The sequence below is a fragment of the Neurospora tetraspora genome (genome assembly GCF_033439725.1).
Source record: "Neurospora tetraspora strain CBS 560.94 chromosome Unknown B0H65scaffold_3, whole genome shotgun sequence".
NCBI classification, from domain to species: Eukaryota; Fungi; Ascomycota; class Sordariomycetes; order Sordariales; family Sordariaceae; genus Neurospora; species Neurospora tetraspora.
Window position 1 is genome coordinate 836,470 of NW_026944385.1, and position 27,285 is coordinate 863,754.

Genomic DNA, 27,285 nt, shown 5'->3' on the forward strand with positions numbered 1-27,285 from the left:
CTCAATTGATCGACAACAACAACAACAATTAAACAATCATCAAAAGTGTTAATGTGTTCTGACTAGGCTCATCTACAAGATCTGTAGAGAACCTAGTCCGAACCCAACAAGTGCCGGAACACCATAACCATGCCTTGGGGAATTCCCTTCTTTCGGAACCGCACGGAGAACCAGAACCAGAAGAAGAGAGGCAGCAGCAGTAAGAGCCCGAAGAACGCCAACAAACCCATCAACTCTTCTTCCACCAACCGCGTCACCAAGCCCAGACCCAGAGCCAGCTCAACAGGCAACCTCGAAAAGTCCACCAAGTCCGCCAGCACCACCATCCAAAAAGCCATCGACTCCGCGGGCAGCTCCAAGTCCGTTCCCATCACAAACCCCTACGCCTCCCGCCTCTTCGGCACCGATCCCTCCAACCTCACCTCCTTCAACCTCCAACGCCCTAACCCGGCCGCCGTCACCCTCTCCCCCTCAGAACTCGCCATCCAAAAACGTGACCAGCGCCAAGCGGACCTCGCCCAGCGCAAAGCGCAAGAAGAACACGACAACCAGCTCCGCCTGGCCTCTTACCGGCGAGTCGACCCCACCGTGACCCCGTCGTCCGACGTCTTCCAAACTATCCTGTATTCCATCCGCAACCACCTGGACTCGCCCACCTCGACCTTGAACGAGCTGCTCAAGGCGCGGTTCAGTCCCGAGGACAGGGACCTGTTGCTGCCGGCTGATTGGGAGCGGAATCCCGTGTTGGCGGAGTTGCAGGGGAAGAATAGCGAGAGGTATAGCAGGTTGGTTAAAGGGGAGGTGAAGGGTTGGGCTACTAAGAAGGAGAGCACAAGCTCTAAGGGGAGTAGTACCAAGGGAAAGAAGGGGGATAAGAAGAAGGGAGAGGGAGAGGAAAACGAAGGTTGGGCGAAGGAGGCCGATCTGGCGTTCAAACTGACTTGTTTGTACTTTGGATTGCCGGTTGCGCCGATGGGGTGGGAACAGAGCGAGACGAGGAGGTGGTGGGAGAAGAAGATGATGAAGGGGGTGACCCAAAAAGGAGGGTACGGGGCGGGGTATGATGAGGTGGAGGATGATATGGGGAATATTGTGAGGAGGCCGAGAGAGGATCCGATCAAGTTTTTGAATTGTTATGGGAAGAGGGTTTTTGAGAAGGATGCTGTTAGAGGTGAGTTATCTGCCTACCTTACCGGTGAACGTATGTGTGAACATGGGAGGTGGGATGTGCTGCTGACAGTTCATGAAAACAGAACCGGATCCGGTCCTGGAGACGTACAACGCTCTGCCTCAGTTCCCTGAGACGTTGAGGGAGCTTGATCCGGAGGGAGACTACATCAACGCTGATGCGCTACGTGCAGTTTTGCCGGATAAGTTGGACTTCAGCTTCGGGCTGCGTGGCGGCGGTGACTTTGATGATGAGGACGAAGAAGTCGTCGACGAGGAAGAAGAACACTCAATGGATGTTGATGAACCCGTGGAGCTTTTCCCATCCCCAGAAAACGCCCTCGTCTCTCTTCGTGGCGGAGGCCCTCTCAAAGACATCGGCGAGGTCTTCAAAGACATCGACCGTGGCAAATACCGCCTTTCCACCGAGGCTTACTACGCTTTTGCGCAGACAGACAACCACAAGGATGGCCTCAAAAGCCGACTTGAAGGCGAGAGAGGCGGCGTCGAGAATCTGTGGATCCCTCTCTACGGTTACCAGGGCATCGTCTGGTTCCATATCGGCATGCTCAACACCTTTGTTGACGCTGTCGATCGTCTTCTGGGCTTCGGCGTCCGAGCTGGTGCTTCGTACAAGCTCTACCTGTTCGACAGGAACAAGGAGTACAAAACCCGAGCCCAAAAGGAGGCCTTCTCGCGAAATAACAGGAACACTCTCGACGTCGCATGCAAAGGACCCGGTGACTACAGCAACGACCACATCGCCTGGAACTGGGTCATCGGACACCTTGGCTCGCTAGGTCACGACACCAACGGATCACCCTTGGCGCGCCAAAAGGTGCTCTTCGTTGCCGGTCCCCTGGATCCCGTCCCTTACCAGTGGGAGCCGACCGACGTCCACAACGTCGCCAAGCTGGTTCTCGAGTGGGACGGCATGCCGGACATGAACCGTCCGGACGTCGCCTACCTGCGCATGCCCATCGCCGGAGATCCCTCAACGGTGGACGTACACACCAACCAGTTCGCCCCCTGGATGGCACAGGTCTGCCGTGTCCTGTGCGCGGGCCGCATCCCCAACCGTCCCGGCCAGCCCTTCGTCCCCGACGCGTACATCGGCGTCAAAGTCACGTCCGACCCTCGTTACGGCGGCGACGACAATGACGACGGAACCTACGGCGGGTTGACCTTCAACTTCGACCAATGGCTCTCCATCCTGCAAGCCCACAAGGACTCGCGCAACCAACCGATCGTGCTGCGGGCGTGGACTTCCGAGTCGCCCAGCGGCAACATCGACCGGTGGCACATGTTCGTGCCCGGCGTTTCGTACCAGTACAGCGACAACTGCGCAATCTTGCACTCCGAGTTCAAGGACTCCAAGCTCGTGCACGCCAAGATCCGCAACATGCTTGAGTCCGGCCTCGGCCTGGAACAGCTGCAGGACCTCGAGCACATCGAGGTGCACCTCCCCGGCGAGTCGTTCCTCGCCGATGCGCGGGAACAGTCGGAGGTGCTCATCCCCGTCGACTCAAACGGCAAGCTGGACAAGCAGGGTGTCCAGCGCCTTGCTGAGCTTCTTGAGCAGTGGTATAACTGGCTGAAGGAGAAGCCGGGCGTGCCGCCGGCTAAGAACGGCGTGGATATGTTCCCGCAGTTCATCACGCTGCAGCCGGTGTATCGGGAGTATGCCCTGGTCTGTGATGAGGATCATGAGCAGACTTTGGAGTGGAATCCGAGGGAGACGAGCCTTGCTGAGTTTCGGGGACTGGTTGAGGAGTTGTGGTCGCCGGGAAGGTTCTCGGTTGATTATTACCCTGAGAGCTCAAGGGTGAGACTGACGCAGAATGAGCTGGAGGGCGCGCCTATGTTGGTGGTGTTGCCTACTACGACAGAGTTGGAGTGGTATAAGATTCGAGATATGGTCGTTTGGCCGGAGTTGGTTGTGCAGGTTTATGATGATCAGCTTGATGGTGAGTACTCTCTCGACTCTGATTTGAAGAGCAGTTTGCTAACCTTGTGCCAGTGTTTGGAGATATATACGCCCAGCCGTTTGGGTACCGCGATATCTACAAGACCAAGGACGCAGATGTCCTCTACAGCAGCCTCAGTAACAAGGACGACCTTCCTAACGCGAACAGTCTTCGCTTTGGTCGTGACTACCAGCTCTGGGCTGAAGAAGTTCCCTGGAGTCATGGCGAACTGAGGACTATCCAGCCATCAGACCGTCAGCCTCAGCCTGCCCCTGGTACTACTGCTTCTCAGCAGTCGCGGACACCACAGGCAGCGGTGGAGGTGAATCAACATAACACCAACCCAATGGGTTTCGCCTCCAACCTGCCACCTCCACGTCCCACGCATACGGGCGTCTTCAGTGCCTCCAGGAAACTGGATCTCAATGCCATGAACCCGAGCGAAAAGGGCCGCTTCCTCCGGGAGTTCAGCTATGCCAACCCGCTCACCGTGGACTTCGTCAAGGGCATTCCCGTCCATATCCCTCCCATCGACCAGCTCCTAGACTGCAAGTTCGACAGCACCCCGCGTCTCGCAAACCGCGTCCTCACGCCCTCGGAAGCCCGCCTTCTCCAGCAAAAGTACTTTGAGATGCGCACCATCATCCTCGAACGCGAGGAAAAGTGTCACTTCCCAGGCTGCGACGCCGCCTTCCCCTACAGCAGCGGCCTCATGGCGCGGCACATCAAAGCCGCGCACACGGCTGAAAAATGCAACTTCTGCGCCGACCCGCTCTACCAGCACTGGACCGTCGCCCAGCGCTTCCAGCACTTCGCGTCCAAGCACGCCGACATCCTCGGCGCCCTCCAAACCACGCGCCCCATCAACGGCGCCTCCGCCAACGACGACCACCCCAACCCCTTCCAGTTCCAGCGCGAGCTGACCTGGGGTTTCTGCTGCCGCTGCGGCCGCGACCACTCGGTCCTGGCTTCCAAGCTCGACCGCTTCCACCACGACCTCGTCTGCTACCCGGGAGCCGCCCACCACGAGATCCACCCGTGGAAGGCCTGCACTGTCTGCGGCGAGCGCATCCACACGGACGACCCGTCCTCGGCCAAAGCGCACAAGCACCCGGACGTCGCTCGTGGCGCCGGAACGGGTTACAAACCCGATTTCTGCGCGCAGTGCGGTCTCGAGTTGCGCAAGCTCGAGGTGGCCGACCGCGAGAAACACGCTCATTTTTGTAGAGGGCACTGCGGCGGCAAAGGCCGCAACAGCAGCTCTTTCAACGTGCGCTTTTGCCCCTGGTGCGGTTTGGAGATGGAGATGACTACCTCTACTTCCGCCGACGGCAACGGCAACGGCAGTAAGACCATCGACGTCGTGGCGGCGCAGCGACACATTGATTCGTGCGTCGCTAAGCCGGAAGACGACAAGAGGACGTTTGGACCCATTCATCCTGTGTCTCACCTCGCTTATTACTATGGGGTTCCCAAGGGGGCCAAGACGGCGAGGGTGGATGTGCCGGAGGGCGTGATCCCGCTTAAGCAGTGGCTGGGGAGGTCGGCGGCGATGGGCGGGGTGGGGGAGAGGAAGCCGTTGAGGGCGAAGAAGGGGGAGAGGGTTGGACCCGCTGGGGCAAGGGATTTGACCATGGGGACTGTTGTCCCTGCTGGCATTTTTGGGAATGCCACACAAGGCGGCCCGGGACCAGCTACTACCGCGGCGAAGAGGGCGAGGTTTGCGGATGTGGTGGAGGAGGTGGAGCCTGAGGAGGAGGATGAGGATGAGGATGAGGAGATGAGTGATTTGTCGATTTTGTCGGAGGATGAGCCGGCTGGGAAGAAGGCTGGCAAACGGTGAGTTTGCGTTTGTTTTCTGTGTCTGTCCGTGTGAAGGTGATGTTTGTGCTAACAATTATTGGCATAACAGACCGGCGCGTGCAGGTGGCAAGCGAAAGCGTGCCCCTTTCACGTCAGACGATCCGACCTATAAACCTACTTGGTCATGGGATCCGTCAGATCATTCTTCTGAGTTTATGTCTGGTAAGAGCCTTCTGTACTTTCGGTCTCAGCAGCAATGTCTAACAACAAGCGTCCAGATGATGAAAGCGCACCGCGCCCATCGGCCGCCAAAAAAGCCAAGACGGTGGCAGAGCCGGAAGTCAAGACCACGCCAAAGGTCTCGTTCAGGCCTACGGGCAAGGGAGGCAAGAAGAAGCTGGCGCCGTTCCAGTCGGAGGATCCTAGTTATAAACCTCCGAAGGGCTATTCGAATGAGTTGGATGAGTCTGACCTCTCGGATGTTGGTATGTCTTCCTATCACCCTCCTTTGGTATTGCTCGGAGTCACACCGACTAACAACCACAGCCGCCGACCCGCTTGACATCTCGCTCTGGCCCCAGCCACATGAGGTTGTAAAGTTCCCTGGAGACGATGTCGTTGACGAGCCAGAAGATGAAGAAGAAGAGGAAAGGGAGCCTGCGCCACCACCAGCAACGAAGGGCAAAGGTGCAACCAAGAACATCACAGCCACCAAACCGCCCAGGCCTGCCAAAACCCTCGCCCTGACAGCGGCAGCCCAAAAGGCCGCAGCCAAGGCAGCCGCGGCAGCACAGAGCTCCTTCGTCGAGAGAATCATCCTCCCGGCTCCGAAGAAGATTCTACCGACTATCCATGGCATCAGGGAACCGAACTCGGACGCCACCACGTCGAGCTCTGAGGACGAGGAAGATTCTGATGAAGAGCCCAAGAAGGGAAAGGGGAAGGGAAAGGGGAAGGCAGCAGCCAAGAAGGCGGCGCCTAAGAAGGCTGCTGCGTGTGGTCGTGTCACTACCAGAGGCAAAGCCAAGCAAGCCGCTGCTGTGGATGATTCTGACGAGGAAGGAGAGGAGGATGAAGAAGAAGAAGAAGGAGAAGAAGCACAAAGCCCCGTGAGCGCCACCGCCCTAGACCAAGACATTGAAGACGAAGAAGGACCTCCGGCTAACCCACCTGCCCTAAAAGCAATGAAAGTAAAGGCTCTCCGCGCGCCTGACTCCCCCACTGCCACCGGCACCCGGAGCAGAGGTCTAAACGCCAAAATGATGCAACTCCCCTCCGGCTCCGGCGGCGGCGAATCCAGCAGCCTGTCCAAGTCCAGCAACAACACCAACACCAACTCCCCATCCAAGCCTCGCTCTCGCGGCCGTGGTCGCCCCAAAGTCTCTCTATCTCCCAACCCCCGCCTCTTCGGCAAGGGCACCTCCCCCGATCCTCTCCAATCTCCCACTTCCCCTTCCCGCACCCGTCATCAGGCCCGCACCGACTCCTCCCCCTCCTCCTCCTCCTCCCAAACCCAATCCCGCCTCGCCCATCTCAACCACCTCAAAGCCCGCTACGCCAAACTCCAAACCTCGCCCCCATCCCCTCCCTCCCGCATAGAATTCGACTCCCCCCTCGTCACCCGCGCCCGCGAATCCCGCATGATGCGCGACGCCTACACGGGCGCCTCGCCCTCCGCCCCCGTCCACCCGGGCTCCCCCTGGGCCGCCTTACAAAAACAGGCCGAGTCGCAAGAGCGCGAAGACGACGAGTACTACGCCATGGCAATCGACAAGTACTACCAGAAGATCGAGGACGAGCAGGACCGGCTTCTCGAAGAAATCGAGCGCGAGGAACGTCTTCTCTTACAAACTGAGTCCAGAGACAGGCAACGAGAAAGAGAAAGGGAGCGCAACAATCAAAAGCAAAAGGAGAAGGAGAAAGAGAAAGAAAGAGAAGATTTGGAGAAAGAGTTTGAGAGAGTTAAACAACTGCAAGCCGAAGCGGCGAGACGCCAAATTCGGCAGCGGGCGGAAACTCAAGAAGCGATGGAGGCAAGGGAGGCGGCGGAGGCGGCGGAGGCGGTGGAGGCTGTGGAGGCGGCGGAGCGGATGGAAAGAATTCAGAGAAAGAGGGAGGTGGAGCATGATGAGGATGAGGATGAGGATGAGGAAATTGAGCAGGAGTGGGAGGAGTATATTAGGCGGGTTAAAAGGAGGAAGGAGGAGGAGAGGAGGAGGGCTAATGAACGGGCACTGGAGAGGTTGAAGGGGAGAGGGCAGGGGCAGATGCCGCCGCCGGGAAGGGTGACGGATGAGGATTTGGAGGCGTTGGCGAGGAGTTATCCTGGTACTGTTGCTTAGTGGGCTTTTTGGACTTGTGATTGGGAGACTGGGGAGAGGTGGAAGGGGTGGAGGGGGTGTGGTGTTTTGAGTAAACGTGAGAATGGATGTAGGTAAACGGATTTGTTCATCGGTTTTGGATGGATGGCGTTTGTCGGTTTGAACTTTGGATTGAATGGTCTTTCTTACGGTTTGGTTTATCCGCTATTTATTTCTTATCCGGTATTACTTGTACTTTGGTTTAGCTCTCCGTTCTAGACATCAGTTATTGCTTTGCTTACCCTTCCTTTCCCTGATAAAATAAAATCGCCAGTTATGAACTTGTGAAGAAGTTGAGGTCAGGTTTCTTTCGTTCCAACGAATTAGTCCATGTGTCTAAGTAGGCATGCTCATCCCACCCAGATGTTAACGTTACTTCATAAAGGTGTTATATCTAAAAACGATGTGTTCCCTCAACTCCGGAATCCAGGTATCTACACTTAAAGCACCCTCGTACTTCTGGCTCTTGCCTGCTTGCTCGTTTCTCAAACCATACCCGTGAAGTCTCATCCATCACGAGTTTCTTCCAAGTACTAACCTCGATCAATCCATATCCAATGCATCCATCTATCCAACCCAAAAAAAAAAAAAAAAAAAAAAAAAAAAAAAAAAACTCCAAAACAGCTCATTGCCCTAGCCATCCCACCCCCTATATACCATGAATCACTTCCCAGCAGCAGTCCCAACCGCACTACTCTCCCCCTCCTCCTTCTTCTTCTTCTTCTCCCCCTTCTCCCTCGCCTCCTCCACCTCCTTCTCAAACCCACATCCAATCACTTTTCCAGTCACCCACTTGACTCCCTTTCCTCCATCAGGACAAGCAACACACTCGGGACAAATCCTGACGCGATGCCAAGCCGTAGCCAGATTGCCCCGCACGTTGTAGATGCCGGCGTGTGACTCGGGCTGGGTGTTGTAGGCTTCGTCGATGGCTTTGACTATTAGGGTTGTGCATTTCTTGTCCTCCTCGCTAGCCGGCTTACTGCTGGAGAAGGTAGAGCTGGGAGAGGAGGAAGCTGAGGAAGGGAGGACAGATGGCGGTAAATTGCCAGAGTATTTCCACCTCTTCCAAGTCCACGTCTTATTCCCGTAACAAGGAGTCGCAGGGTTACTGCAATCGTCAATCAGCTCCGCTTGGTCCCATGTTCGTCCGTTGTCGAGGGAGACGTCCACGCGGGCGATGGCGCGGCCGCCGCCTGAGTAAGCGTAGCCTTGCATGCTGATGGGGATTTTGTTGGGTTTGGTTTCGGGGGATGAGGAAGGGGTGGCAGTGGTACCGGTGGTGGTAGTACCGGTGGTGGTAGTCTTAGTACAGCCAACCTTCTGCCCATCCACACCCGCCAAATCCACCGTCTTCTTCCCATTCCCCTCCTCCTGCTCCTGCTTGCCCTCCTTCTTCTTGTTCTTGAAACAATCACTCCCCACCCAAACCCCCGTAATAGCACTAGTCACCGGCATCTCCTGTATACTCCTCGCCCGCTCCCAATCCGGATTCGCGCCCTCATTCGGTCCAAAGCTCTTGTAATCTCTTCTCTGCCACTGGCTCGGGCTTTCCTCGTCTGACACAACAATCTTGTTGAGCCACTTGACCGAGCGAGCGGCGACGTGGCCGGGGACGATGGCCCTTAATGGGAATCCGTGGTCGCGAGGCAGAGCGCGCCCGTTCATGCCGAAGGCGAGGAGGACGTCACCGGTGGGATCGAGGGCTTTGGAGAGGGGGATGGAGGCGCCGTAGGCTTCTAGGGCGGAGAATTGCACGTGGAGGTCTTTTTGGGAGGTCAGTTCTTCGTCGGAGGTGGAGGAGGAGGGAGCAGATGGGGGCTGGACGACGGCGGTAGCAGTAGATGGGTCAGCGACCTTTAACCCTGCATCCTTCAACACATCCCTCAACAAAACCCCTTCCCACTCCGCATTACTGATCGCTCCCACGCCCCATTGCAGCCCGTTCGTCTTGCCGGCGTGGCGCGTCATGTCATTCCGTCTGTTGCCCGAGCACTGCAGCGTCGCCGTAACCTTATGTCTCCGAAACCTCTCCTTCAACTCTTTTAGGGTGTAACCCCGTGTCTCTCCATCCGGCAACTCCACGTTCAACACAAACTTCTTCCCCCCTTTCTTTAGGTCTTCGACATCAACAACAGGCACCCACATATGATGTCTCACATAAAACACGTCCTCTCCCGTCTTGAACTCCGCTCCCACCAAGTCCGACGGCGTCTCCGCATTCCTCGGCTTCGCCGTATGCGTTATCAGTCTCTCATCCCTCACCGGATCTTTTTCGAACGGGTCCTCCACCTCTTCCATCTTCGGCCTTTTTGTCACCGGGTCTAAATCATCCAAAAGTATATACCCCACGCAAAACTGCTCCAGAATGTCCCGGACGTAGGGCGAAGTCTTGTGGATCGTAAAAATGTCCCAGTACGGCTCGATCGGACCACCGGCGGCGCGGAGGATCACGTCCCCGCCGGGGTGGGCGCCGACCCAGGTTGTGATGTCGTAGACTTTGTCGGCGTAGGTAACCCAGGGGGAGGAAGAGGTGGAGGAGTGCTGGGATCGGATTTCGGAGAGGTGGTAGCGGGGGAGGGAGAGGGGTTCGCGGGTGTCTTCTTTGGCAGTAATATCGTCAGGTTGTTGGGAAGTTTCTGGCTCTGGAGAGGGTGGTGGTGGTTCTTTATCTGGATCTGGATCTTTCGCTCTGTCTCGGTCGTCTCGGTCGGTGCGGCTGCTGCTGTCGAGATTGGTCTTGGTCTTGCTCTTGCTGTCGCGTTCGCGATCACGGTTATAGAGGTAGGAAGCCAAGACAGCAACGCCAGCGCCTACGGCCAGACTAGTGGGCGCGGCGCGCGCCTGTCGGGGAGGGGTTCGGGTTCGTTGATCCTTTGGACCTCGAGAAGCGTCATGTTTTGGCGGTTTTGGGTTTGGCGGAGTGGGAGTAGGAGTGAAAAAGGTACCGTTGTGAAGAAAGCGGGTGCGTATCGTGAAGGACCGACATAATGTCGAGACGGTTGTCGTTGTTGGTTGTGGTGTAGGTACTAGTAATGGTGTAGGTCGGCGAGGTGTAAGTCGGAGAAGGTCGGCTGCGAGGCGGGCGGCAGGCCGTGCAGAAGCCATTGCGTGCGAGGTGCTGCAAGCTGTACAGCTGTGTGCTGGCTACGTCGATGTCGATTTCGATGTCGTCTGGTTTCTCCTGGAAAGTTCAGATATGTTGTCTTCCGAGTGCCGTGATCTTCCGTCCCGTCAGTTAGTCACCGAGAACCGAATGTCGACGATGATGAAGCACGCAATCGTTAGCAAAGGAATGGCAAAAGGAAATGGAATAGTGCGTCAACGAAAAAGGAAGAAGTGAGAAGAGACCGAAGAGTCCGACAGGTAGCACAACCCGCAAGTTGGAAGTTGGGAGTACTTGTTGGTATAAGAGGTCCCATCCAGAATCCAGATGTCATCACAGATCAACGTCCAGAGTTGTAGAATTCCTTCCTTCTTCACTTCTCCTTACCTACCACACGCCAGTGTTTACACCGCCGTACGAAAACAAACAAATCAACAAGTGGTCACGAGTTCCGGCAATCCAACCACTTTCGACAAGACACGCATGCTTCCGACCTTTGTACAACCAGTCAGTCAGCCAGTCGGTCAAGATGGTACCTGTACCTGCATCGCGTTGGGTAATGGGAAAGCATGATGGCTGGCTGGCTGGCTGGCTGCTGTAGCCAACAAGGTGCTTGGAATAAAAGTGCTTGACCCGTCAATTGCCGTCGGGGGATCGCTTGACGTCAGGGGGGTCCATTGGGCGGATCCTGTAGCGTTGCATCCGCTGTTTGTTCCGCCTGACTTTCGGGTTGGTCTTGGCGCCATGACCGCTGGGACGGGAGAACAGGGGCCTGATAAGATAGGGGCCGGGGGGCCCGGGCGGGCGGTTATCGGCGACCAGTGTTAACGTCTACGGGAAGTCGGCGGCATCGTGAACATCACAGCGAGAACAAAGTGCAAATAACACGGCGTGTTTGTATTAACCCATATATACTCCTATACCAACCAACCGACAAGAAAACCCCCAACGCCGTTCACCAAATATGTACCCAGTTCATCCATCGTAACCTCCTCATCAATACCATAAAAGTAGCCAGTCCTGTTTTTCCCTGAAACCCACTTCATAATCATCACCCTCGCTATGCAGACTTCCTTCAATTCACCAGACAGTCATCGCCATCAACTTCACAACATAAACCATGGCCCATCATACAGCCTACCATCGTCTCGTAGAGTCATTACCGTGTCGTGATACCGAGACAAAAAAAAAGCTTCAAAATGCCCAAGACAAAATCATCTCTCATAGCAGTACTTACTCGGGAACGATAAACTTGCCAATATCGACCCGCTCGAAAACGCTCGTCATGTCCCATCGGTGCCAGTGGAGGGCCAGCCGATTGTGAGAGGCCAGGAAGAGGTCGCAGTCTATCCAGTCGTCTGTTTGATCGTTAGTATTTCTTCCTGGTCTTCCAGCAGATACATGTCATGTAAGGAACTCGGAAGAAACTCACCATCCCGAAAGTTATGTTCAGCCACATGCCCCTTGGCCTTCACCACCCTCGCCCCCGCGAACTCCTCCTCCTCCGCAACCTTTACAAACCCTTCCTCTCCAATATCCTTCGCAACAAAGGTATACTCCCCCCTCGGCACATTCGGGTCACCGGTGAGCTTAATCCCCGCCAACCCACCCCTATAAACCTTGGACTCTTGATTCCTCTTCTGAAACTCCTCATCCGTCTCATTCTCCCTCCTTTCAATCTGCGCATCTCGTACTCTCGGTTCATCATCAGGCTGATGCATCAAAATAAACTCGCACCCATGCGGCCCATAATGCCCCACAAAGATTCCCCTGTATGGCTTCTCAGGCGTGGGTGTATACAATCTCTCATCCAGCGTCGAATACGTCACCAGCTCTTCGCCAATATGCGCCCTCATCACCCGTCCAAACTCCACCCACCTCCTCAAGTGGAACGCATGATCGCTGATCTCCGCCCTCGTGGCAGGCGGGCTCTGCAGAATCTTGGACGTGGCCTCGGCGTTATACCCCCCGTTGACACCCACCGGCCCGACGTTGGCCACCCTATGGGGCGCCTCGATGGTGGGCGGCGGCCAGTACTTGTCGCGCAGGATGGTCATCATGCCGTGGGGCACGGCGTTGCGCAGGCCGTCGCCGCCTCCGATGCCCGGAATGGCGCTCCGGATGAGGTAGTCCCGCGGGGAGAGGGAGCGGCTGAGGTCGGAGTGGAGCAGGTCGCGGACGTCGTGGGCGTCCATGAGCTCTTCGGCGTCGTGGATGGCGTTGCGCAGGCGTTGGGCTTTGGCGAGGAAGAAGTTGGTGTGGAAGGAGCGGCTGCGGGAGCCGGCCGAGATGGAGGAGCCGCCTTGGGCGCGGACTTCGACTTTGAAGTGGGGTTTGGGTTTGGTAGGGTCGTCTTTGTAGCGGACCGAGTCGAGGTCTTGCCAGAGACGGACGGTGGCGTTGTCGCTTTCGGGCGATTGGTTTTCGGGATCGAGTTGGAAGACGGGCTGGTCGAGGTGCAGGCCCACGCGGAAGTCGTGCTTGCGGATCATGGTGCCGTTGTCCAGGACGTCATCGTCCCAGAGGTCGTTGTTGGGCACCGAGGCGACGAGTTGGTAGCCTTCGATGCAGCCGCGGCGCTGGTCAAAGCGGGCGATGATTAGACGGCCATAGAGGCTGTCGTCGGCGAACCATATCTTGTATTTGGGCAGGAACCAGCGCGGGTCGTGGGCTTTGTAGAGTTGGCGGAACAAAGTGTAGGGATAGCAGGAGGTTACTCTGTACCCGGGCACGTTTTCTTGGACGAGGCCTTGCCAGCGGAACTCGGACGTGGCGATGGTGCGTAGATGACGGCAGGTGGCCGAGACAGCGACGAGGTCAATGGCGGAGAGGTGGTCAAAGATGCCTTCGAGGAGTTCGGGAGGGAGATGGACGAGGGGACTTGTTTGTTCGGGCAAGTTATTAACTTGATCTGCAATGTCCCTCTCGTCAGTATCGACTCTACCGAGTATAGAGAGGAGGGGAGAGAAGGGATGCAAACGTTGTTGCGACGCCATGTATTCCGCCACGCGCTCGGAATTGGAGTCTGTGGCCGAGCAGAAGGACTGGCTTTCGGTGGTGTAAACGTCCAAGTCCAGCGGTTCTGCGTGTATCCGAGGCGTCTGGCGGTGATGGGGGTCTTCATCGGCAGCGGCAGCATTATCTGTGTGTTGCGTAGGTGACGGCAGGATGTGGTGCCATGGCGCAGGCCACGACTGGGTTGCGGGATTGCCCTCCATAGTTTTACAGTTACGTAGATCAGAGGCCGTATGAGAAGCAGAAGGAGTACACGAGGTTACACAATTGTTATGATTTGGAACTGGCGACGAGCGCAGAGATGTAGGAATGGAAATGAATTGAGAAATGGTGACGAAGTGGGATTTTAGCGTGTAAGTGTTTGTTAGTGCTTAGGCGCTCCGCTACCCCACCTCTGCCCGCTCCGTGTTGGTGATCAATGGGACACAGACGCATGGCGAGCAAGGATGGCAGCAGGATGTTATCTGTTAGTGTGCTACACTACTCCCTCAAAGCACAGCTGCCTACAGCGGTACTGTTCTAACAATAGCAATGCAAGATGCCCATCACATCAAATGGAAGGGTTCACTCCATCACGGCGCCTATCACGGTGCATCACGATGCATCATTGCCGCCAACCATCCCGTCCTCCTCACACCATCGTTCTCCATCCCGAATAAGAAGACCTCCGATCTAGACCCCATCCCCAACCTCCCTCCCTCCACTTTCCGAATTCGCATCTCCTCACCATCCATTCGCATTCGCATGGGTTTCATAGCCATCATGGCCTCCCTCCTGCCCATCATCGACGACATCCTCCCCATGATCCTGCCCTCTTCCATTTCCGTCACCAGAAAAACCGATATAATCCCCCCAATACCCCCGGTCATCGGGACCGCCGACGGAAAAAGTCATCGAGTGCGCGTTTACAGCCGGGATGCAGTGGTTAATAAGTTGGATAAGGTTTGCTCAACGGGTATGCTTTTTTTTTTCGTCCATCACATAAACTTATGTTGTTGCTGCACTTGGTCACTTGGTAACTATAGCGAGAGAAAAAAAAGTCCTCATCCTCTCCCCCAACTCCTACTCCACCGTGCGCCACTACGGCGAACAAGACGCCATCATCTACGTCGCCTCGGGCAGCGGCGTGCTGCTGACAGCGCCCAAAGACGAAGTGGAAGGCAGCGAACCGGAACGGCATGAGCTTGGCCAGGGTGACTTTGCTGCCGTCCCGGCTTGGACTGAACACCAGGTTTTGAACGAGTCGGCGGAGCAGGATGCGCATTGGGTGATTATTCGCAGTGGGGGTCATCCGGTTGAGGTGCATCTTAAGGGATGGGGGAGGGGGAAGGCTGAGTATCCGCCTTCGAGGGCCTGAGTTGGTGATTTTGTTTATGCTTGCTTAATGTGGGTTTTGATGATATCTAGCGAGGAGTGCGGTGCGGTTGTGAGGAAAGTTAATATACCCTTTGTTTTTTGTCCCCTTTGGTAAACAAGATCCATCAAGACACTATTTCAACCGCATCTCCCCCACCATCCCACCCCCCAATAACCTCCAACACCGGCCTCAACGTCTCCTCACTCTCAAACATCTGCGCATGATCCAACCGCGGATACCAAACGATCTCCACCCCATTCCCCATTCTCTTGCGCATCATCTGTCCCTTCCCCCTCCCTTTCCACTCAACACCCTCACCCTCACCCAAACCACCATCATCTCCAGATCCCCCCCATCCCAAATACCCCCTCACGCTCTTGCTATCAACAATCAGATCCCTTCCCGCCAGACAAACCACCACCCTTTTTTTCCCGTCCCCTTCAAGGAAAGCAACCAAGTCCTCCCTCCACAGAATATTCTGCCTCCAGAAAAATCCTCTTCCCAACGCCCTCGCTATCCCCAAATCGGTACTAGCAAAGTACCACAGCTGCCACTCATTCGCACTCCTCGGCGCGCGGCGGGTGAAGTTGTACGCTACCGAGGGTAAATGAAGACAAATAGAAACAGGGTCGGTGAGGATGAGGGTATTCGTCAGGGACGCTAGACTCTTGCCTTTTCCACTACCTTCCTTCGTCTTCGCAGAGGGATCAGATGGAGTAACAATAAAAGGCCTAGTCGACCTCAGTATAGGCGCCACAAGCGTGCTCCCGTACGAGTGCGTCACGAGCGTGAAGCCTTTATCCAGCGGAAACCCGCCATCTCCGCTATTGTGGTAGGCTAGAACGGCTTCCAACTCCCTCAAAAACTCCCCGTGGGTAAGCACAGCCGGCAGCTCCGGTCCGGAGCCCGTAAGTCGAGAGGAAATGGGGAGGAGCTCAATGGCTAGGATGCCTATTTGTCCATCATCTTCCTTCCCTTTTAGGGCGTGCGAGGATTTGAGTGAGCTGAGAAGAGTAGTGTAGCTCCAGAGGCCAATGCCGATGCCGTGGATGAAGACCACCGGCGGTTGGGTGCGTGATCGGTGCGGACGGAGGTAGTAGCTGAGGTGCTGGGTGGGCGAAGTGTGGTGTCGGAGACTGGAGGGGATCAGGGGGATGGAATGTTGGAGGCGTGGTGGGAAGAGGGTGGTTGTTGTCTTGGCTGGTGTTGATGTCGGGGATGCCGCTGCCCCTTCTGCTGTTGGTGACCGAGACCGTGAAGACCGAGACCGAGACCGAGACGGTCGGTAGTGCGTATACCCACACCACGCCAACATGAAATGCGTAACCAGATCCAACAGCGCAATAACGCCGTACCAGACCACACTTCGGTACCGGGTATCGATCGCATCGAACGTCAGCCGCAAAGAAGTAGCAGTACCCCGGCCTGGCGGGAGTTTCCGACCGAGGAGGCCTTCGATCTTGGCCAGGTACGATTCCAGCTCTTCCTTAATATCTTCATTGTCGCCTTTTGTCTCCCCGTCCCTGTCAAAGAAGGCCCAGAGCAAGAACTCCCGAACATTCTCCCTCTTCACTTCCTCCACATCCGCTCCTAGGAACCATAGCTTCAGGTACTCATCCCAATCCGTCGTGCTGTCCAAGGCCCTGTCGAAGAGCTCTTCCCGCTCCTTTCGACCGGGTAAGGGGGGGTGTACGGCTTCATGTGTGAGGCTGAACTTGTGCGGGAGGTAGAGGGTGGTGATGTAGATCAGCTCGGTTGTGAGGAGAAGTGAGAGGAGGAGGATAGTGGTGGGGGAGGTGAGGAGGGCGAGGAGCGAGGGAGGGATGAAGGAGGCGATTTGCTGCACATAGGAGATTAAGGGAGAGGGAGGGTAGCGGAGGGTGACAGCCGTAAAGAGGAGGACGGTTTCGATGAGGGGAGCGTATTGGAGGAGGAGGATGCAAACGCGGATGAAGATGAGGCGCGGAAAGGTGTCGTCTACCATTATGGCGGTTGGTACTGATTGAAGCCTTAATCCTTGTGCCCTGTCAACTTGTTGACGCCGTGGGTATAGTGGTGTTTTTATTCGGGTGCGTTCATGCGCGAGTCAGCATCTTGCGAGAACTGTTGTGGTCCGAGTTGGTGTTCAAAATAGTCAACAAAATGCACGCCGCAAATCCCAAAGCAAAGAAATGTCATTCCACTGAAGATCCCAAAACGAAATACCGAAAGAAGAATGTTCCCAACAGAAATGGCAACTGGTGAGAATGACTAGGTTTCAAGCGAGAAAAGAGTTAGGGCTCCGTTCAAATACTGCCGATTGGCCCAGACCCCAGGCGGCCCATATGACGTCATTGTAGGCATCTCCGTGCGTCTCCTTGTTTACTTTCCCCTGGGCTGTCGGCGTTCGAGGAAGGGCACAAAAGGTATGAGTCACTCTTGGGTGAATATGAAGTTCACCGTTTCACTTCAGCTTTGAAGTGAATGTCCGGGTGTAGGTGCCAGTTGCCATCTCAAGAGATAGGCCTCAGCCCTCGGATGGAGCCTTGCTTGTATGAGACAGGATATCTCACTTACGTGAAACTCTGCTTGTTCTGCAACTTCAGGTTGCGTCTGGCGTCTGGTGCGCCATCAGGCGAGCAAACTGTTGTTTAGTTCCTTGTGTTAGTTCTAGTCAGCATTGGTCTTCATAACTATCACCGTTTATCATGGCACCAGAGCATTTAAATCCACTCAGAAGTGTGCGTGCACCAATCCGTTAGTGGCTTTCGTGGAACATTTGCTGTCAAAGATCGCTTTGAGATCTCATAGGCGGCCCGGCTGACTTGATCGAACGTCAACACTCCGCATAGCCCATATGGCGCAAACGAATTAGCAATGAGGTCGTCTATTGGTAACTAGGTGTGATATACCGCTTGTCTGGTCTACTTATGGCTCTATGATGCGGCTTGCGGCCTTCCAAGATAATGGCGTTCTATATCTGGCAAGGTAACTTCATGGTAACTTCATAGTAGCTTCTAAACATGCTCGTAACATGGTCGGCAAACTACAGACCAGTGTCTCCGTGCACGGTATTAGGGAGTAACCATGAATAGCACGGAGACCTGGAGCTTCACATTAAAAGTTGTTCAGTTGTCGTGCACACCATACTTCGTGCTGGTCGTGAAAAGGAGCCGTCCGGATGGTCCCAACAGACTTCATGGGAGTGCTCGTATGCGTATCAATGCTCGAGGCAGCTACCGGCGGCGAGAACCCAGTGGAATATGTATTGATAGTTCAAAGTACTCCAGTAAAGGATGACAACAGCATCTCGTGGAGTCGTAATTTCCATTTCGCCAAGTGTTGTTGGTGTCGTTACTTCTGTCCGGTCTTGGAATACTGGATGCACTCTTCCAACGTCTGACACATGTCGGCCATGTTAGCTACGACAGTCGGTGGCGGGTTCCCTCGCTCGGCCATCTTATTTCGGTAATTCTGCATCGTTATGAGATGGTGCTGCAAGTCTTTCTCTGCAGCCGCCATGGCTTGCTTCAAGCTCTTCGGCTGAGGCTGAGTCCTACCAGAAGCATACACCTGAGTTCGTAGACTCGATATGTCGTTCGCCATTCTGGCCAGTTTTTGGCTCTGACTCTGAATCAGAGCCTTCTGTTCCCCGAACAGTGCTTTGATAAGCCCGGCGTCGACGGAAACGCTGGTGGTTGCTGATGAGTTGGATGTGTCGTCCGTCCGAGCACGATCCTTCTTCAAGTCCATCACTTCACTCTTAAGCACGTCAACATTATCAGAAATCATCTTCACGACACCCATGATCTCTTTGAGGTCGTCAGGGTTCGCAGTAGGTGGAGGTGCAATATCCCGTTGCGCCTGGCCTTCTTTTCTCAAATCGGACACCTCGTTGTTCAAGGCGTCGACCTTTTGCGAGATGGCAGCCAGGGCAGTCATTAGAGCTTCCGAGTCCCTAGACGGAGCAGCCCTAAAGGGTGTTGCAAGAACCCTCTTTTCCAGCTGTTGGTGCTGCAGGCGGAGGTCGAAGATTTCGCTCAGCACCAATGCGACGTTCGCCTTGACATCATCTACAGAAAGCGAGATCTCGTCAATTCCACCGTGTTGCTGCTGTTTGCCTTCGACATTTTCCTTGATACACATGGTATCTTCCTGTACGAGAGCCATTATGTCCACCATGGACTGGAATGAGTTGAAGAGGGTGCTCATCTCTCCATGGAGAGCGCTGACATCCGACTGGAACTTGCTAATGCTTCTTTCAAGCGGGCGAATCACGGCAGCCGCCTTAAGCTGCCCCTCAGTGTCCGCCAGTTTCTTCTCGAGCGTGGAAACCATCTCTTTCCACCCAGCAACTTCTTCGTCCGAAGACAGGACGGACGGATGGGGTGAGGGTCGCGGTCCGGGAGTGTCGGTCTTTTCTGAGACAGACGGAACCGAAACAACGGCCTCAGGAGGGTGAGAAGGTGCAGGGGAGTTGGTTGTGCTGAGCGAAGTGCCACTGCTTTCCGATGGGCCTGTGCTATTGGCAGTCCTAGGGTTATCGCGCTGCTGATCCTGGTTGTTGGGAGCAAATGATTGACTGCTCAGTTGAGTAGTAGAGGCTGTGCGTCCCCTTTCCTTCGGCTTATACTGTGAGACTTGTTTGTGATGTTGGCAATCAGGGCAATTGTCAAGAAAACGGTCCATGTCCACCTCTATGCCATGCCACCAGTACTGGTCAAAAAGTTTTTTTCTAGTTTTTTGCTTCCCGAAATGTACCTCTTCGTGTCCGAGGTGACATTCCTGTATAACGTTCATTCGCAGCGGACCCTCTGGCACTACCAAGCGCCCTCTCCACAGTAAGAGACGCTCCCGAGTTAAATTGAACGGACTCCCCTTTTTATTAGACTGGGATCTGTACCCATGCAACTCCGAGCTCTTCTTATTGGCTTGCTCTAACTGATTCCTCAGTGTGAATCCGAAAACAAAGGGCGGAGCGGCTGGAGCTTGAACGGTTGATATGGTCGAGCTTGAAAGATGTGCGGTGCCCTTGCCTTCATCCATACGTTTAGAGTGGCGCATCTCCTCAAGTTTGCGTTCTTCCTGGCGATTTTGCTTGAGTCTCTCCTGCTCCTCGACTTCCATTCTTCTCTGATCGTCGACTCGCTTGTGCGCCTCGCGTTTGCGTTGCTCTTCGGCTTGCTTCTGAGCTTCGGCTTGCTTCTGAGCTTCGGCTTGCTTCTGAGCTTCGGCTTGCTTCTGAGCTTCGGCTTGCTTCTGAGCTTCGGCTTGCTTCTGAGCTTCGGCTTGCTTCTGAGCTTCGGCTTGATTGCGCTCCTCTTCAAGCCTTTTTTGCTCGAGTCGCTGCTGAGCTTCGGCCTGCTTGCGTTCCTCCTCGAGTCTCTGTTGCTCCTCGAGTCTCTTTTGCTCCTCAAGACGCTTCTTGGCTTCGGCCTGTTTGCGTTCCTCTTCGAGTCGCTTCCGAGCTTCTTCAGCCTGCTTCTGAGCTTGGGCTTGCTGGCGCTCCTCCTCGAGTCTCTTCTGCTCTTCAAGCTTCCACTGCTCCTCGAGCTTCTTCTGTTCCTCGAGTCGCTTTTGTTCTTCGAGGCGCTTCCGAGCTTCTTCCGCCTGTTGAGCTTCGACCCGCTTGCGTTTCTCTTCGAGTCGCTTCCGAGATTCTGTAGCCTGCTTCTGAGTCCTTTCGTCAAGTAGCCGGATTCGTTCTTGCTGTTGTCCATCAAGAGTCTGGAGTTCTTTGAGCTTCGCTTGCTCCTGAAGCTTCTGTTGATCAAGTTTCTGCTGCTCGAGTCGCTGCTTCTCCAACAACTGTTGGTGTTCTTGGACTTGTTTTTCAAGCTCGATTCTTTGTTGTTCGAGCTTTTGCACCTCAAGCCGACGCTCCTGAATCTTCTGCTCCTTAAGCATCTCGTCCTCGAGCTGCCGTTGCTTGAGTTTCTGGTCCTCCATTTGCTGCTGCTTGAGCCTTTGTTGATCGTGTCTCTGTTGATCGTGACCTTGCTGCTTCTCCAGCTGGGATTGAGCACGGGGCGGGGTAGGTGGTCGAGGCGGCAATCCGGCAGGCGATCGAGGCGGGAACGTCTCCTCGGAGCGCGGGCCCCGTGGTGGCAGCCGTTCTCCGGATTGATGCCATCCACGGTACTCATCCTCATATGACTGTCGTGATGGAGGACCCTGCTCCGGATGCCATTGTCGTGGTGAGTGTTGCTCTGGGTACCGTCCAGAGCTGTGATGCCGTTTGGGCGGGTGAAACTCGTCCTGGGCATATGGTGACCCCGATCGCTTCCGCAGCGGCATGGGATGTTGTGTGAATTCCCTGTTTAGTTCCCAGCCCGTACCGCCAGTTCGTGCTTCAGGCTTGACAGGCATGGTGGGAGGCGACCTCGAGCGAGCCGGCGGGAAGTGGTTCGGCGGCCTTTGGTGGTCAAGCGGGTCTTGACGATGGTTTTGAGGCCTGTTCCGTTGAGGGTTCTGGAGGCGTGGCTTTAGCCCAATGAGTAAGACGGGTATCTTGTTGAAATTGATACATTTACCCCTCATACTGCTGAAGAAAGCGTCGGCAGTGGAGAGTAGGTTTGGATCGGTAGGTTTGCCGGCGTTGTGGCTGGTAAGTTGAGGGCCGTACTGGTCCAGCCAGTTAATGAAGTCATCGACAACATGGGTAACGGGTGAGTTGTGAACACCGGTCAGGCCTTGCAGAGCAGTCTTTCGCGCGTCTACAAGCATATAGACCAACTCCCTGACGTAGCTAGGTTTGGTGCCGCTATAGCCTCTAGCCATGGCAGTCCAGAAGTTTTGTTGGCCCCAGAACTCGCCGCACCAGCAAAGGGCCTTGAAGAGTACGAACACATTATTGCCATACCTAAGTTCTGTCTTGAGCGACGGGTCCGCGTCAAATCGCAGAACTTCGGGGTCTTCCTCATCAGTGTAGGCTTTGGATATGAATCCAGCTGACCAGACCTCGTCGAAAGGGTGATCTTCTTGTATCTCCGGGTCAAAGCCGTAAAGGACTGGGGGCCGGTTGAAAGACACCATGGCTGACGGCAACGTCACCCTCTTGACAGAGGTCGTAGACGCTGCTTGTGTTGTGATTTAGATTTTGATGGCCCCGCAGCGCCGCCGGTTAGAAGAGGGCGCGGACTTTGCTCGCATTGACGAAGTGGGCGTCGAACTGTCGAGACTCGAGAACAGCTGGACGACGGTATGGTCCTGGACAGCAAACTGGTACCTAGGCGCACTGCTGTCAAGATGAGTATCAGCAGAGAAAATGCAAAATGAAAGAAGGAAGGCAATCAGCGTAAAAGCAAAAAAAAGAAAAATTCCAAGAGAGGAATCCCTGAAGGAAAAGAGAAAGGTTAGGTTAACGTCGTGATTCTAGAACTCGAGTGAAGTTCTCGGTGGAGAGAGCTGAGACAGAGGAGTGTCGATTTTGGATGTCAGTTTGGCCGTCACCGTGCGAGCAAATCCTTATCGGACCAGCCAAACAGAGGAGGGTTAGGGGCGACTAAAGCCATTAGACGCATCAAAGATAAGCTGTTTGCACTGTGTCCCGTCGGAATGACCTTCCAGTTTGACAACAAGAACAACGGGCAAACGCCCAACTTTGATATGTCAAAATCTCTGAAGGACCACTCCCCAAGATCTTTCTTCCACTCATATCTTGGATCAATGTCGACATCTGATGGTTTACAGGTTCCGTCCCCGCACAACCTACACAGTAGCAAGAGGTGAATGCAGGTTTCTCTAGACTGTGTGGATTCCAAGAATGTGGAGGCTTCTTTCCAGAAGTGGTGATCCACAGTGGCCAGCTGGCGGTCGTCCGAACTTCAACCTTTTTTGACATCTGCACCCGACTCTGACCAGACGACGGCGGGCGGGAAAGAGCCTGGGTATCATCACCAGGTACGTCAGTCTTGCGTCCGGCGCGAGTGTCTAATGGTGATGACGGGATACAGCGCGCAATCTCAAGGCGGTTCTGTTCTTCAGGCCGCCCGTTTGACGTATGAGCAGTGGCCGAGTCATTGGTCTGGAAGGAACATTCAGCGCGACAGAGTGTTCGAAAGAGCAAGCCAGATTTCAACGCCGTGGTTCCCTGTCCTTATACCGTATACTTTCGGGTTATTCGTGGTCATGAATGACCCATAACATTAGGCTATGCCTTCATATTCGGTTTTCTTCCCGCGTTCCGACGTCACTGGTATCCCGAACCCCAGGGCCCAAATCCAGGGACCACGGGACGGTTGATCAGGGGTCCCGTCGTCCCGTATTCTCGGGACGCCGGTCCTCTGCATTTGGTCAATCCAACCATGTGACATTTATCGGTATCGGTCCACGTTGGGCTTCACCTCACCTTGGACCTTTGGTTTGGGACGAACCCCCTCCTGGAAAGAGCCCAAGTGTCTGGAGCCTGACTGATGTAAAGTAAACGTCGCGGCAAATAACTTGCGCTGAAGATTCGATGTTCAGTCGTTGCCAGTGCTTCCACCATTTCCGATGTTGTTGCTTCTGGCGCTGCTAGGTGTTGCAACTGCACTTGCTCAGAACAGCCGACCAATCCTGCTTCTTCATCCATTCCTCCAAGTTCGTCATGGGACACTCAATCCCCGCCTGTTTATAGCTGTCAGTACGAACTTCTCCTGTAGGGCTTCTCGTTCATGATCAACTCACCTTCCTCATATCCTCCGCCGTCACCAAATCCATGCCACCTCCATACCCGGGATCATCAGAGTAGGCAAACATAATCGCCACCTCAATGCCCGTGTCTCTATCCGCGGTGTCCGCTATCATGTCATCGACTGACACTTGTTCGTAGACGGTCTTTTCCGCGGGAACTCCAGCTGTCTTTGCCCATGCCTGCAGGTACTCGGGCCATGTCGCGTGGGAGCCCATGGCGATGTAATCTTTGCCCGGAGGCATCTGATGAACGGCATACACAAAGTTTCCAGTGTCGCCGTTGACATCCAGATGGGGGATCAGCGTGTTGGGCGAGCATGGGAAGCGCATGTGGAAAGAGCCATCGGCTTGCTGTTGCGTAACTGGTGAGTTTCTCTCAAAGAAGCAACTGAACAAAAAGGGGCAACACACCTTTTGGAAATACGAGTTTGGAAGAATGGCGTGACTGGTCATGAAGAAGCCCGTCTGCACGCAAGACATCTTTGCTGCCAGTGCCGGGTAGTTCTCCCGCACATAGTCGGGGAAGATATCGGCCTTGGAGTCAAAGTGATACAAGTCCGTGAACTTCCCGCCACTGCACTTCCGGGCGTGGCTCAGGGTCGATACCAGGAAGCCATTGTCCTCCAACGTGTCCACTACCTTGGCCGCGGCATCGGCAATGTTCTTTCCCTGGCGATACTCAACATCGTAGGCGTATTGACGGCAAGTTATGCCGAGCTCCTGGGCCGTGGCGCGACAGTCGGGGCGGAAGAAGGGTTCCCAGTACTGGGTGACGCTGAAGATGATGTTCGCTCCTGCAAATGCGGCATCGAGAGTCTTTGGGTCATGGAGCTCAGCGGCTACCATCTCCGCACCCAGTGCCGCAAGGGCCTGGGAAGCTGCAGACGAAGGGTTGCGGGTTAGGCCGCGGACCGCATATCGGGGGTCTTGAAGGAAGCGGCGTGCGACAGAACCGTCTTGATTGCCCGTGGCGCCGACAACAACGATGAGTTTCTTTTCCTGTGCCATGGTTCCTGTGGTCAGAGTGTTGAAGTTGGTGATACTTTTGGGGAGTGGACGGCGTCAGCTTACCTCGCTCGTACGACTTCTGAGAGGCTGGAAGAAGCTGGCCAAGGACTAAACCCCTCACTTACCCACCAGACCCAGGACTACGTCTGCAAAAGGCAAAGGTGGCTTGGTCAATATCGATAATAGTAATATTATGCAGGGGTTGTTCTTACTTTGGGGTTGTATGTGGTGGCAGCTGCGGTGCTACGCCAAGACAACCTGTCACAACAGCAATTGTTGGATTCAGGGGTATGGCATCTGCCCCCTGGAACAAAGTAAACAAAGCCGTTGCCCGTTGGTGTTTGTTACCACATGGCAAAGAAGCATTCTTGGTACCACGCGATGCAAATAGCTCATGTCAAGACTAGTGATGAGCTGCTCGTGTACGGACCTGAATTCTCGTCACGATCAGCCAGTTTGCTTCACTTCGTCCCATGGGATGCTGACCTTTGGGTCTAGGCTTGTTGGGACTGAAACGGACCAGCTTGTTTTCTTGACTGAGAATGAAACGATTGTATCCGGCGTGGTACGGTGAGGGCGAAGCTGAGTTGGAAGTGGGTGGGACAATTGAATCAGCAGCTTCTCTGCGGCCAATGGGTTCCATCAGCATCGCTGCGGTGCGAGTAAGCTTGCAATGGCAGTGTCGACACAACATGAAAAGACGCATGTCGCACTTGTCTACTCTTCTATTTCCATGATTGTGTCCGCTTCGTGGAAGTGCGGTCCCGGATGGTCAGGTCACGGTGAGATGTCTCGGCGAAGTGGAAGGTAACAACGTCGGTAATTGGGATCCCGGCAGTGCAGAGTGCAGACTGCCCGACATTGCCACATCGGTCGGATGCGTGCTGCGGACTGCATAATCTGGCAGGAAGTCCCAGTGGGCGTGAAGGGAGGGATGGCCGGAGACAATGGAAGTGAAAAGATCAAGCTGGACTTTCCGAGACGTGAAGGAAGAAGCAAACCCGAGGTTTCTCTGAAAGGTACGCCTCGCTTCCTCCAAGAATTACCTTCCTCTTCTTGCCTCCTCAGGGGCAGTTTTGCCAAACGGGCCTCATCAGTTGTCGCTCCCGACGCACTTTCCCAGCCGCATTCTCATCTGCGAGGTACCAAGCAAGGCATCACTGCAAGGGAGCCCGCAGATGAGGAAGGACTGCGCCTTCCCAGTTTCGAGAAGTCGACAACCATGTTACCCCTCCACGTTCCTTCCAGTTCTACGGGTTGCCTTCCCGTACTACCACCTGCCTCCTTCCATCGTGGATCTCAAAGGGAACAGCTCTACGAATCTCAGAGCGTCCATCTGTGGCGGTCAACTGTTCTTTCCGTCTCCGGTCAGCGTTCATGTTTGCTCAGTTCGGGAAGTTAAGGTCCTCCACCTACTCTGGACAGACTGGCAATCATCACGCCTTCCACATGGACGAATTTTCTCCTGACACTCCTGCTCTACAACAAACAGCTGCACCTAACCGCCAAGGATGAAGGCAATTCCAAGTGGAATCTGCCTAGGAGGACCAAGAGAAGAATAAATGGAAACAAAGACCTTCTCTGGGAGCTTGGAAGGCCATTCACCCATGTTGACTTCACGGAGATAAAACGGACGTGCGCTCGTCTGTCTGCGTCGGACTTTTCCCTCTGCTCTCTTCGCCCTGTTGTACAACATCAGCCTCATCTGCAACCTGCAAGCCCCTTGATTGTCTCCCATTTTGGACTTTCCTTTGTCTCAATTACGGGTACCGCGCCCTGCATATACACTCTTTGCCATAATACCAGACCACGCATTCAGAAGTACCTTAGGTAGGTGACTTCCATTCTCTGGGGAGATCGTCATATCGACCGGTATGACGTCTGGTCTTGGGGTCTTGGGCACTAACTGTTTCATACAGACGGGATCTAGACTTTCAAGATGCATCTCGCCATCATGTTTGCTGGGGCTATCCTGGCCATTGCTTCCAGCGTTCTTTCCATCCCGGCGGCAGTCTCGGGTCCGACCTCTCCGCAGGATAACTGTACTGCCTCCTCCACATCGCCGCAGCAAAATTCCCAAGTCATCAAGTGCCAGGGAAGCATCTGGATGAAGAATAAGACAACCCCTGAATCATCACTCGTTGAAGACTGTCACCATCTACAACGTAACATTGCGAAGGACGGCGAGTGGAGGACTATGTCGAGCCACCACCGCAATCTTGCAACGTATGGCACCTGTGTCTTCGGAGTCTGGGGCTTCGACGGCCTCGACATCTTCAAAGTCGGCAATGACGACATCATTGACCGAATCGACGAGGCCGTCGCCCAGTTCGCATTGCAAGATGCGGACGGGAACTACCACGTTGGAGCAGAGGGCGAGTTCTGGTGCGACAGCCTGATGAGCTGGCAGGATGGAGTTATCTGGGGCATCTACCACTCTGATGATGATTTCTGAGGCAGCTTCGGCCGACAGGGACACAGGACACGGCAGTGTCTGAGGGAGAAATGAGGCCAATCTGACGGGTCTCAGCTCACATCTTCCGCACCCCTTACGTGCGGTCTCTTACCGGGTTGCTGGTAGCATCCGTACGCCTCTGTTCATGAGAATCTCTCCGCATTTGTATCACGGAATGAGGTAGTGTGAGTCATGGGGGGGATTATTCGGAGAATTATCTCACCAGTCGATTTTTGTGCTACCTTGCGGCTAACTATCATCCGCGTCTTTGTGTTTCTGTATTTTAGTTAGCCTTTAGGCTCAGGCCGCGATTCTTGGCGGGGAGGTACTAGTTAATGATGGCGATAGTGAGCTTGTGGGATAGTACACGGGGCAATAATCTAAGCATAACTTCT

At 54.8% G+C, this 27,285-nt stretch overlaps 8 protein-coding genes across 8 annotated transcripts; 3 read left to right on the forward strand and 5 right to left on the reverse strand.

Annotated features, from left to right (window-relative positions):
* Positions 1-10: 10 nt before the first annotated feature.
* Positions 11-7,279, forward strand: B0H65DRAFT_570441 (uncharacterized protein; the record flags this gene model as incomplete). Its single annotated transcript, XM_062830451.1, has 6 exons — positions 11-1,171; positions 1,254-3,134; positions 3,188-4,973; positions 5,047-5,159; positions 5,216-5,422; positions 5,484-7,279. The coding sequence occupies exons 1-6, from the start codon at positions 130-132 to the stop codon at positions 7,277-7,279; spliced, it is 6,825 nt and encodes a 2,274-aa protein (XP_062682627.1). The 5' UTR covers positions 11-129.
* A 632-nt stretch (positions 7,280-7,911) lies between these two features.
* On the reverse strand, positions 7,912-10,525 carry B0H65DRAFT_460736 (Oxidoreductase, molybdopterin-binding domain-containing protein). Its single transcript, XM_062826556.1, has one exon. It carries the CDS (start codon positions 10,403-10,405, stop codon positions 7,961-7,963), a length of 2,445 nt encoding a protein of 814 aa, XP_062682628.1. The 5' UTR covers positions 10,406-10,525; the 3' UTR covers positions 7,912-7,960.
* Positions 10,526-11,242: 717 nt separating this feature from the next.
* Positions 11,243-13,762, reverse strand: B0H65DRAFT_150752 (uncharacterized protein). Its single transcript, XM_062821075.1, has 3 exons — positions 11,836-13,762; positions 11,641-11,761; positions 11,243-11,540 (listed from the first exon to the last, which is right to left on the reverse strand). The coding sequence occupies exons 1-3, from the start codon at positions 13,619-13,621 to the stop codon at positions 11,510-11,512; spliced, it is 1,938 nt and encodes a 645-aa protein (XP_062682629.1). The 5' UTR covers positions 13,622-13,762; the 3' UTR covers positions 11,243-11,509.
* A 418-nt stretch (positions 13,763-14,180) lies between these two features.
* B0H65DRAFT_547372 (RmlC-like cupin domain-containing protein) lies at positions 14,181-14,775 on the forward strand (the record flags this gene model as incomplete). Its single annotated transcript, XM_062829513.1, has 2 exons — positions 14,181-14,373; positions 14,459-14,775. 2 exons carry the CDS (start codon positions 14,181-14,183, stop codon positions 14,773-14,775), a joined length of 510 nt encoding a protein of 169 aa, XP_062682630.1.
* On the reverse strand, positions 14,750-17,018 carry B0H65DRAFT_150778 (uncharacterized protein). Its single transcript, XM_062821076.1, has one exon. It carries the CDS (start codon positions 16,757-16,759, stop codon positions 14,900-14,902), a length of 1,860 nt encoding a protein of 619 aa, XP_062682631.1. The 5' UTR covers positions 16,760-17,018; the 3' UTR covers positions 14,750-14,899.
* Positions 17,019-18,108: 1,090 nt separating this feature from the next.
* B0H65DRAFT_570449 (uncharacterized protein) lies at positions 18,109-21,780 on the reverse strand (the record flags this gene model as incomplete). Its single annotated transcript, XM_062830452.1, has 3 exons — positions 18,109-19,175; positions 20,175-20,272; positions 20,561-21,780. Coding segments are annotated over 3 exons (2,385 nt in total), but the record flags the coding sequence as incomplete, so codon positions are not given.
* Positions 21,781-23,223: 1,443 nt separating this feature from the next.
* On the reverse strand, positions 23,224-24,452 carry B0H65DRAFT_150796 (NAD(P)-binding protein). Its single transcript, XM_062821077.1, has 3 exons — positions 23,839-24,452; positions 23,422-23,778; positions 23,224-23,361 (listed from the first exon to the last, which is right to left on the reverse strand). Exons 1-3 carry the CDS (start codon positions 24,433-24,435, stop codon positions 23,269-23,271), a joined length of 1,047 nt encoding a protein of 348 aa, XP_062682633.1. The 5' UTR covers positions 24,436-24,452; the 3' UTR covers positions 23,224-23,268.
* Positions 24,453-26,374: 1,922 nt separating this feature from the next.
* On the forward strand, positions 26,375-26,890 carry B0H65DRAFT_507623 (putative necrosis-inducing factor-domain-containing protein; the record flags this gene model as incomplete). The annotated part of the gene is made up of 1 exon (XM_062828152.1): positions 26,375-26,890. The coding sequence occupies one exon, from the start codon at positions 26,375-26,377 to the stop codon at positions 26,888-26,890; it is 516 nt and encodes a 171-aa protein (XP_062682634.1).
* Between the last annotated feature and the right edge of the window lie 395 nt (positions 26,891-27,285).